This window comes from Alosa pseudoharengus, unplaced genomic scaffold (genome assembly GCF_046254945.1).
Source record: "Alosa pseudoharengus isolate Yale_2024_CS ecotype anadromous, Long Island Sound unplaced genomic scaffold, YU_APseudo_1.1 YU_APseudo_1.1_scf_8, whole genome shotgun sequence".
Classification (NCBI taxonomy): Eukaryota; Metazoa; Chordata; class Actinopteri; order Clupeiformes; family Clupeidae; genus Alosa; species Alosa pseudoharengus.
In genome coordinates, this window is record NW_027468870.1 from 892,735 (window position 1) to 902,777 (window position 10,043).

Sequence of the window (10,043 nt, forward strand, 5' to 3'; positions counted from 1 at the left end):
GCTTTCCGATTATCCTACTAAACATTGGGTCTGACACAAGACTTTGCTCAACATTGTAAATAGATACTAATCAAGAAAGATTATTATTTCAGTTATCTGATTAAATTGTGGCCATTTAGTGCAGCATATTGTCACAAAAATACACACAAAAGGTCATGTTCATGACTCACCATTCCCTGTTTTGACAGATGCATGTTGATGGCCTCAACCAGCTTCCTAGAATAAGAATGGAAAAAAAATCTATTGTCAGAGGCTGTTCTGAGCGTATAACATGTATGCCAACCCCCCCCCCCCCCCCCCCCCCCACACACACACACACACACACACACACAGACACTTGACGTGAAAATGAGTGGCTAAGTTTGCTAGCCAGTGTGCTGCATCATGCTAGCTACGTTTAGCTAAGTCACAAGCTTGTAAAATCACACAAACCACAGAACTACAACAGTAGCCTAAATACAAAACAACTATTTAAAAATGTAAATTAACTAGACTAGGTTGGAGTAAAACACAAACCTCCTTTTCCAGTATCTCCTTGTTCTTGATGGAATCTCATATTCTGAATCTGGGGCAATGTATTTCCTTCTCCTTCCGTCCATATCGATACCTCTCTTCAAGCGATGGGAAGAACGGAACACTCCACAGCATCAAAAAAGACCGCAGCAGTGACGACTCACATGGTTTCCAGAAGGTAATATCCCATCCATTTTCTTTATGTTTTGTACAGCGAGCACATTGTAAGGCAATGACACAGATGCTAAAACGCTAAGTTAACCAGCAGAATTTTACAACACTACCCAGAACCCTACGGTATAAAAGCAACGTCTCTGATTGGGCGAGCTAGTTGTTACCATAGACACCTTAACCTGGCGCGAACACAGCCATATAAAAAATCGGGCGCGAAGAACGACAAGTCACCCAGCATTAACATTAACGGCGTCTACCAGTGTACTGTTCTCTGCATGTGGTCGCGGTTAGAAGAGAAAATGAAGTTTGCTCTTGTGAGCTGGTCGAAGGGGAATGATAAAGGCGCCCTTAGCATAGTGCCCATAAATTGGGTCATAGAATTTGACCCTGAAAACACGGAAAAAGAGTATCTTGTCGAGTGCCGCAGCATCGGTGTGAAAAAGCCTACTAATGGGTGGCCAGTTGAATCAGCACACATTTTGCAGTTAGCAGGCAAGTATTTGTGCTTATGATGTCTTTATACTTAATTAGTCATACAATAATCATGATGGCACCTGCTGAGGTTTTTGCATAATTTTCCAAGTAATGTCCTACTGGCCAAGTAAAGTTAGCTTTTGGACAGTGAATGAAGCGGGTCTAGGCCGAAAGTCATGCGAGTCCTGCTTAATTTGAATTTTTAGCCAGCTAGCTAACATTAGCTAATGAAGCAAGTCATATCCTTTACTAAATTTGAATTTTCAGCAGGCTAGCTAACGGCCATTAGCCTAGTCATGCGTCTCGCTTCATATGAATTTTGAATTGGCATTGAAACATGAATTATACACGTTGTTAAACATCTGTTAAACATCAATTAAACCTAAATTGAAAAAGCAGCATGTGATAGGAGTAGTGTGTGGGAGTAGTGTGTGGGGCTCAACAAACTGCACAGTGAGCAGTGCCTTAATTAATGAGGTTCTAGCCATGTGGTTAGTAGGGCTAGAGAATTTTTAATGGGGGGAGATGAGCATTCTCAGAATCCTTCTGGGTTGTACTGCAACGAGAGGGCGCAAGCGAGCAAGTGATGAATCAAAACCATTCAAAAATAAAACAAAACAAACTAAAGGAAAAAGATAATAAAGTCATTTTTATTTAACTTACAGTAACTTAGCTGAAACTTAAGTGTATCATTTCTTAATAATTAATCAGGTACTGGTCATGATATTGTAGTATGTGTAGTGTGCTGTACCATGTACTGGCGCAGTTTGTAGCACAGCAACAGGACGTAGTATGCATATTTGGAAATGGCAAGTGACTTAAACCAACAGGGCTACAGATTGAATCACACTGGAATTCTCCTTTAACATTTGTAATGAACAGACTAACCTTATTTAAAAAACACAGTAGTAGGCAACTTCTTTTGCATGCTCTGGTCATGCCAAACTTGCATTTGAATGTTAGCAGTGAAAGTTTTGGGATACTACCCATTTCAGCCATACCCATCGAAACCCATTGTTTTCAGAACCATTTCATTTGATTGAAATACAGTACATTACAAAACTATGGATAGCCAATGGGATGGAGGAAGTTGGGACAGGCATGTTAAATCACATCTACAGGTTATAAGCTTTTTGTAGTTTTTGCTGTTTAACCTGTTTCCCTTAATGGATCATCTGTTCATCACAAAGAACAGCTGATTACATTTTGGTGGTGATCCGTAACACCGTCTGGAATTTGAGTGTCAGTGACAAATATTGCCCTGGCAGAGGTCTGCAATCTCTGAGTGCTTTTCTAGACTGTAGATGTGATTTTAACATGCATTGACAACTTCCTCAATCCAATGGATTATCCATAGATTTCTAATTTATTTCAATGGAATAAAATTACTCTAAAAACTCTTCGATGGGCATGGCTGAAATGGGTAGTACATCCCATTTTCACAGTTTACATTTAAATTCACATTTGGCAAGGCCAGAGCATGAAAAAAAGTTGGCTTTGTTTAGAAGTGGTGGTGGGGGTGTGTTGGGGGTACACTCTGTCCCTATGTGGTCCGGAGCCTAAAAGTATTTGATTTAATGTAAGCCACATAGTTTCATAGGAATTAAATTCTTTCTTGCTACTATTTTTTACTAACAGATAAGGAGTCTACACTCAAGGTTGCAGAGCGAAATCTCTTGGAAGAGAATCAACCGAAGGGCAAAAAGAGAAAGAGGTTGCCCAATAAACTCTACCTTAACACCCAGGAAGAAACTGTAGTTGCAAAAAAGGTAAGGGGTTCTTTTCATGACAGCTGTTAATGTATTTTTACATATCTGATTTTTGTACTTGGGTTGTGAGCCAGCCTAACATAAACAATAGAAAATAAAAAGTATTTGCAGTAATAATTTTGGGACTAGCGGCATGGTGGTGTAGTGTACTGTCACCTCACAGCAAGATGGTTCTGAGTTCAAACCCACTGGCTGGCATGGGCCTTTTTGTGTGGAGTTTGCTATTTTCTCTGCGTACTCTGGCTTCCTCCCACATGACAATGTATGTTGGGTTAATTGGTAAATTGCCCATAGGTGTTTGTGTGTCAGTATGTTAGTGGTAGTGGTGGGGGGGGTGGACTATAGTACTACAACTATGAATTTAAACATTTTAGCCATGGGACATAATAACCTTAATGATTCATTGTGATCCATTCATGGTTTCATTTTCCTAATGTTTCATACATAATTGATTTGATCATTTTTACCCAACAGAAACTCAACTACAAACAAATGGCTGCAAGACAGTCTGAATTAGAGATTCTCTCCCAAGATGAACCTAACCTCAGCCCAGTGGACGCTACTTCTGAGGAACTTGAGGACGAAATCAGGGCTCTCAGGGCAGAAATTCAAAGACTACGGGACCAGCAGAAAGCAGGATCTTCTGCAGATCTTGAGACCCAAGTCAAGGCTTTAACTAAGGAGAACACAAGGCTACGCAAAATGGCAATAAAAGGTAACTTATCTCTTTTAGATTAAAATAGGCATTCTTTTAGATTGTATAAATAATGGTCTTCTCAATTTTGGTATTATTCTTAAAGATATAGGCCTAACTGTGTCTACATTTTAGGGGAAATCTACAGATATAGTATATAGGGTTTCCAGTAGGAACAAAAATTGACCTTGGACTAAACACTTAGAGCTGAATTCTCCCATGTGCTTAAGTCCAAAAAAGTACTTCGCACCGTGCTTTTCAGCCTGCACACATTTTGCAAATGAGTCCAGTCCGTTGCTAGAACGCACAACTGGCCTTATGGCACATGAGTGACAGACTAAAGTCATTGGTATAATTAACAAATGGCTGAAAAGCGTGCAGCTAATTCACATGGGAGAATTCCACCCTTAAATGGATTGTCTGGACTGAATCAACCTGTAGCCCTGTTGTTTCATGTTGTTAAGTGCTGTCGATAGGTACGAGAACGACAGAATTTCATGCACGGTAGACCAAATAGCGAAATGGCAGCCAACGCTAACTGATCAGGACATGTGCTATTGGTTTTGATATGCCCGCATCTTTTAGCGTAGCTGCTGCTTTGCTACCTCGGTCTACGTTGTACCTATTATTGTCATTCTGATACCTATCGACAGCACTCTGAAGCCTGAAACAACAGGGCTACGGGTTGATTCACTCTGGATAATCCCTTTAATGCTTTTAGAAATGCCTTCAGAAGCCCCTCAACACATTTTGCCGCACATTTGAGACACCAAAAATGAGCAGAGTTGTGTTTTTTTTTTTTTTTACATGTTATGTATTTGCAACTTGTTTGGTGTCCTGTTGTAGTAAATTCAGTGGGCCATATTTTCCAGAAATTCCATCAGTCTTATCAGCTGTGAAGACCCTCATTGCAGACAAGATGACCGAAAGCTCAAGCTATGAAGGTGACGGTGAAAGTGAATGTGAGACCAGAGTTGCTCTACCATCATCTCCTCAACCCACATCTCCCAAATCAACATCAGTAAGTACATTTTTGTAATAATCGATTAAAAACATTCTGTCATTGGTCATTTTTCTTTAAAAATGTAGATTAAAAACTGTTCTGTTTTTTGTTCCGGTTTGTCTTTCCTTCTCACAATTGATTAGGTGCAACTAGGGAATGATGACATCAGGGTGGCTGCCCATTGTTGGGAGACGGCAAAGGCACAACCAACAGCAAAGGGCATGGCCCGCACCCTCCTGCTGGGCCTGTTCAGCATCGAAGTCTTACTTAAGTCCAACCTGACTGGAGGGGTCAACAAGGTTGACCCCTCTGCAGAGAGACGTCAGCCTCTGGACCCCAAGAAGCTAAAAGCTTTACTTGGTAAGACTAAAAAATATATTTTTAGTGGATTAATATATGCTAGAAAAATATTACCAGTATTGGGATCCACCTCATCTTTCCTTTTGCAACAATCAGAGGATAACATTTGTCTTTCTTATGTTATCTTTTACAGATGCAGTTACTCAGAAACATCCAGGTGTGAAGATCGCCGATATCCGAACAGCCATAAATAAGAGAATCTGTGAATTGAGGCATCAAGAGAAGAAGAAGTCCACAGGCAGTGGAAGCACAGGCAGTGGACCTTAGCATGTGCACTTTTGTTTGTTGTCCTTTGATTGTCCCTCAGGACTATTCTGTTGTTGCACTTATTCTTTTTTCTTTTTATTGAAGGATGGGTGTTCTTCCTAAATGTTTTTATTTACAGTTTTTGTTCATTTAGTTGTTTTAAAAAAATAAACCTTATTCAGTTAAGGAAGTACTGTATATTGATGTATTATTCAATATTCCCAAATGTAAGACAGAAATTGTGCATTCGATTATCTGAAGATTCTCATCCATCAGGTAATGGTAGTCAAAACTAAGTTGTATACAAAGAAAATGTCAGTTGCATACAATTTAACACACTACATTAGATAATTTCATACGTACCATGTATACAGTATACTGTACAATACATACAACTATATATATATATATACACATATAATCAATATATTTTTCAACATAGTTAAGATATATATTCCCATATATATCTCATTATATTATCTTGTACATTGAGGTATATCTCATATATATGTCTCATATAATTTTATCATATATTTACATATATTTAGAATGCCTCTTCTGATATATAATCTCATACAATATGGGACATATTTCAATATATTTAATAATATATTAAATAGTATAATAATGTATTTAATCAATATATGAAAACGGCAATAATTGCAGTATTTTAATATACTGTGTAATATATCACTTGCATATATAATATATCATTATATAATATATCCTAAGATATATTACCATTTAAAATTCACAATATATGAATAGGCTTTAAATATATTGTTACATAATATATTGAGAAATATATTTTTGTTGCGTAAGGGTTTGTCTCAGTGTTATATGTGTGTGTGTGTGTGTGTGTGTAAAACATTATGTCTTTGTCTCAGTGTTATATGTGTGTGTGTGTGTGTGTGTGTAAAACATTATGTCTTTGTCTCAGTGTTATATGTGTGTGTGTGTGTGTGTGTGTAAAACAGTATGTCTTTGTCTCAGTGTTATATGTGTGTGTGTGTGTGTGTGTGTAAAACAGTATGTCTTTGTCTCAGTGTTATATGTGTGTGTGTGTGTGTGTGTGTAAAACAGTATGTCTTTGTCTCAGTGTTATATGTGTGTGTGTGTGTGTGTGTGTAAAACATTATGTCTTTGTCTCAGTGTTATATGTGTGTGTGTGTGTGTGTGTGTAAAACATTATGTCTTTGTCTCAGTGTTATATGTGTGTGTGTGTGTGTGTGTGTAAAACATTATGTCTTTGTCCCCATTGGGGAAATACTACTTATGGGACATTTAAATGCACGGACAGGAAACGACCTTGATTACGTTGACTCATCTGGCCTAAAATATATTACAACACACCAACAAAACACTGTGGTGAGCAGACAAAGGCATACTTTTGACTATATACTTAATAAACATGTCAAGGAACTTCTACAACTTTGTAAAACCCTGGGTCTGTACCTTGTCAATGGCAGAACAAGGGGTGACTCTCTGGGCAAATACACTTACTCCTCATCCCTGGGCAGCAGTGTGGTGGATTATGCTATAACAGACCTAGACCCAAATCAAATACATTATTTCATGGTGATGCCACAGCTGCCTTTATCGGACCATAGTCACATCACCATTAGTCTAAAAAAGAACCCTAATCTTGAACACCAACAATCTACATCAGCGCTACACCCACTCCCCGTAAGATACATATGGAACAATGACAATCTGGAACAATTTAAAACACAATTAAACTGCATCCAAATAGAAAACATGATCTACTCCTTCCTGTTCACCAAATTCAAAAATGATAAAGAAAACCTCAATTTAGCTACCGAAAGACTAACAACAATTTTTTCTACAGTGGCCAAAAGATCTTTAAAGAAAGTAAAATATACTACTAAAAAAAGAAAGAATACAAATGCAAACAAATGGTTTGACAAAGACTGCCGATCACTGCGAAAGCAACTGAGAATATGTTCAAATAAAAAACACAGAGACCCAACAAATCAAGAGATTAGATCACAATATCATAACACCCTTCAGAAATACAAATCCTTACTAAGACACAAAAAAACTAATCATGTAAATACACAATTAAAACAAATTGAAGATGCATTAGATCAAAACACCTTTTGGGATCACTGGAATAACCTCAACAAAACTAAAAAAGAAAACTCCATCCCCCTTGTGGATGGCAGAAAATGGACAGAACATTTTTAAAAATTGTACGAAAAAAATAGTCTAAATCCTGAACAAAAAAACTTAAAATATAAACTGGAAAAACTTTAACAAACAGAAAAGGACAAATTAAATCAATTAGACTCTACAATAACCATGCACGAATTAAAAACAAAGTTAAAATCCCTCAAAAACAAAAAATCATGCGGCACTGACGGAATCTACAATGAAATGTTGAAACACAGCACAACTAAATTAAGAGAGGCAATCTTGAAATTATTCAATATGATTCTATCATCGGGCCACTTTCCAGATCATTGGAACATGTAAATAAAATTAAAAAAGGTAAATTATTTGGCTCCTTCATAGATTCAGCAAAGCGTTTGATTCAATTTGGCACGAGGGACTAATGTTACAATTAATTAATAGCGGAATTGGGGGGAAAACGTATAATATCATAAAAGACATGTATAACAATAACAAATGCTGCATAAAAATAAATAATAAAGTAACAGATTTTTTTAACCAGACCAAAGGAGTCCGACAAGGTTGCTGCCTTAGTCCGACTTTATTTAACCTCTATATAAATGATTTGGCCACCAACATAGAGAAAACCTCTTCCCCAGGGCTCAACCTCCTGGGTAGAGAGATAAAATGTCTACTCTTTGCAGATGACCTGCTCATACTATCACCAACGGCAGAGGGACTGCAAGAAAGCCTTGATATAATAAGCGAATATAGCACAACTTGGGCCCTACCAATCAATCATGAAAAATCTAAAATTATGATCTTCCAAAAAAAACAATCAACATCTAACAATTACCATTTCACAATCGGCAAACAATCAATAGAACAAGTAAAACATTATTGTTAAATTAATAAAATCTGATTACAAGTTGGCACCATATTTAACTCAAATTCCAAATTATAAACATAGAAAGCTATTGACAAGGTACAGGCTCAGCGACCATAGCCTTGCTATTGAAAAGGGGTGACACAGGCAAACCTGGCTGGCCTCTGAAAAGAGGATGTGTGCTCACTGCAGTGATGTAGTGGAAAATGAACAACATTTTCTAACTGAATGCAAATTATACAAACTTATAAGGGAAGAATATTTTACAAAAATCGCAGATATCTGTCCCGAATTTCTTGACACAAACAATGAACAAAAACTATCATTCCTCCTGGGGGAAGTAGACAGTTGTGTCCACCTAGCTGCTGAGTACATCCAATCCTGCCACATCCTGAGAGAACAGCCCATGTTACATGATCAATAACATAATAATCCATAGTTTGTTTGTTTTTTTCTGTTCATTTAAAAGCCAGGTGTTATTTTCATTATTATTATTATTATTATTATTATTATTATTATTATTATTATTGTTATTATTATTATTGTTGTTATTATTATTATTTGTATTACTATTATTATTATCTATATTACTATTATTGTTGTATTGAATGCTTTGGCAACACTGTAAAATTTACATTCATGCCAATAAAGCTTGTTGAATTGAAAAATTGAATTGAATTGAGAGAACAAGAGAGAGAGAGAGAGAGAGAACAAGAGAGAGAGTGAGAACAAGAGAGAGAGAGAGAGAGAACAAGAGAGAGAGAGAGAAAGGCAGAGAGAGAGAGAGAGAACAAGAGAGAGAGAGAGAGAGAGAACAAGAGAGAGAGAGAGAAAGGCAGAGAGAGAGAGAGAGAACAAGAGAGAGAGAAAGGCAGAGAGAGAGAGAGAGAACAAGAGAGAGAGAGAAAGGCAGAGAGAGAGAGAGAACAAGAGAGAGAGAGAGAGAACAAGAGAGAGAGAGAGAAAGGCAGAGAGAGAGAGAGAGAACAAGAGAGAGAGACGGCTCCCAACACTACTGTCAGAGCTCAGTCAATAGCTGGATGTGTTCGGCATCATTAGGACTCGTTCCAACACACAGGCTTCATTCAGACATTCATTTCTTTTCCAAATAGCCATTCAAAAACACAAAAACTTGACATTCAATACAAGTGGTGCACTCCATTACGCCACCTGATGCTTACTGACTTTCCTTCAGTGTCCTGTGTGTTTTAGTAAACAAAGGAGGCTTAACAAATGTGTGCGCATGACATGGCGCCCCAGCGGCGAGGTCAGACCAGGGCAGGTTGGGTCTCGTCTGCGCTCCCCTCTGGCTGCCTCAGACGTGGCAGGGCGGGGGGGCAGGGCGGGGGGGGGGGGGGCGGGGGGGCGGGGGGGGAGGGGCAGCGCAGACGAGTCGTCCTGCTCTCCCTGCAGCATCTGAGAAAACAGAGATGATACAGACTAATTATTAATATAGAATATAATTAAGAACTGTCATTATTGTCTACCTGCCTAATAAGTAGTAGCAAGATGTTCATGAGAGACCAAATACAGTGGGGTCTGCTTGCCATGCAGATGTTCAGCAGCCTTAAGCTCAAACTCTGACGGTTACATAACAATACAACAACTGAGAGACATTGAAAAGTTGACAAACATTACAAAGAGCACTTGTACATTTCTAAAATAGGAACTTAACAGACAAAAGACCTGCATTCCAAGTATTTTCAGTTCAAATGAAACCAGTCAGGCTTTAGGACCAGGAGGGCAACAAGGGTCGGATTTCCCAGGCAACTGGACACTGTGGGAGGGGCT

The 10,043-nt window shown here is 38.1% G+C and overlaps 1 protein-coding gene across 2 annotated transcripts; it reads left to right on the forward strand.

The window, feature by feature from the left end:
- Window positions 1-352: 352 nt before the first annotated feature.
- LOC143111709 (uncharacterized) lies at window positions 353-5,620 on the forward strand. Of its 2 annotated transcripts, XM_076273964.1 has the most exons (6): window positions 353-691; window positions 2,800-2,930; window positions 3,405-3,645; window positions 4,497-4,645; window positions 4,771-4,987; window positions 5,121-5,620. In XM_076273964.1, the coding sequence occupies exons 3-6, from the start codon at window positions 3,423-3,425 to the stop codon at window positions 5,252-5,254; spliced, it is 723 nt and encodes a 240-aa protein (XP_076130079.1). In that variant the 5' UTR covers window positions 353-691; window positions 2,800-2,930; window positions 3,405-3,422; the 3' UTR covers window positions 5,255-5,620. The 2 variants fall into 2 exon arrangements, with proteins under 2 accessions (XP_076130079.1, XP_076130078.1); XM_076273963.1 differs by having other exon boundaries at window positions 353-2,930.
- The last annotated feature ends 4,423 nt before the right edge of the window (window positions 5,621-10,043 follow it).

Coding starts and splice junctions, on each gene's coding strand:
- LOC143111709 (XM_076273963.1), top strand. CDS start 3,423: ATGGCTGCAAGACAGTCTGAATTAGAGATTCTCTCCCAAGATGAACCT. Junction 3,646..4,496: donor ACGCAAAATGGCAATAAAAG/GTAACTTATCTC, acceptor CATATTTTCCAG/AAATTCCATCAGTCTTATCA. Junction 4,988..5,120: donor GAAGCTAAAAGCTTTACTTG/GTAAGACTAAAA, acceptor TATCTTTTACAG/ATGCAGTTACTCAGAAACAT.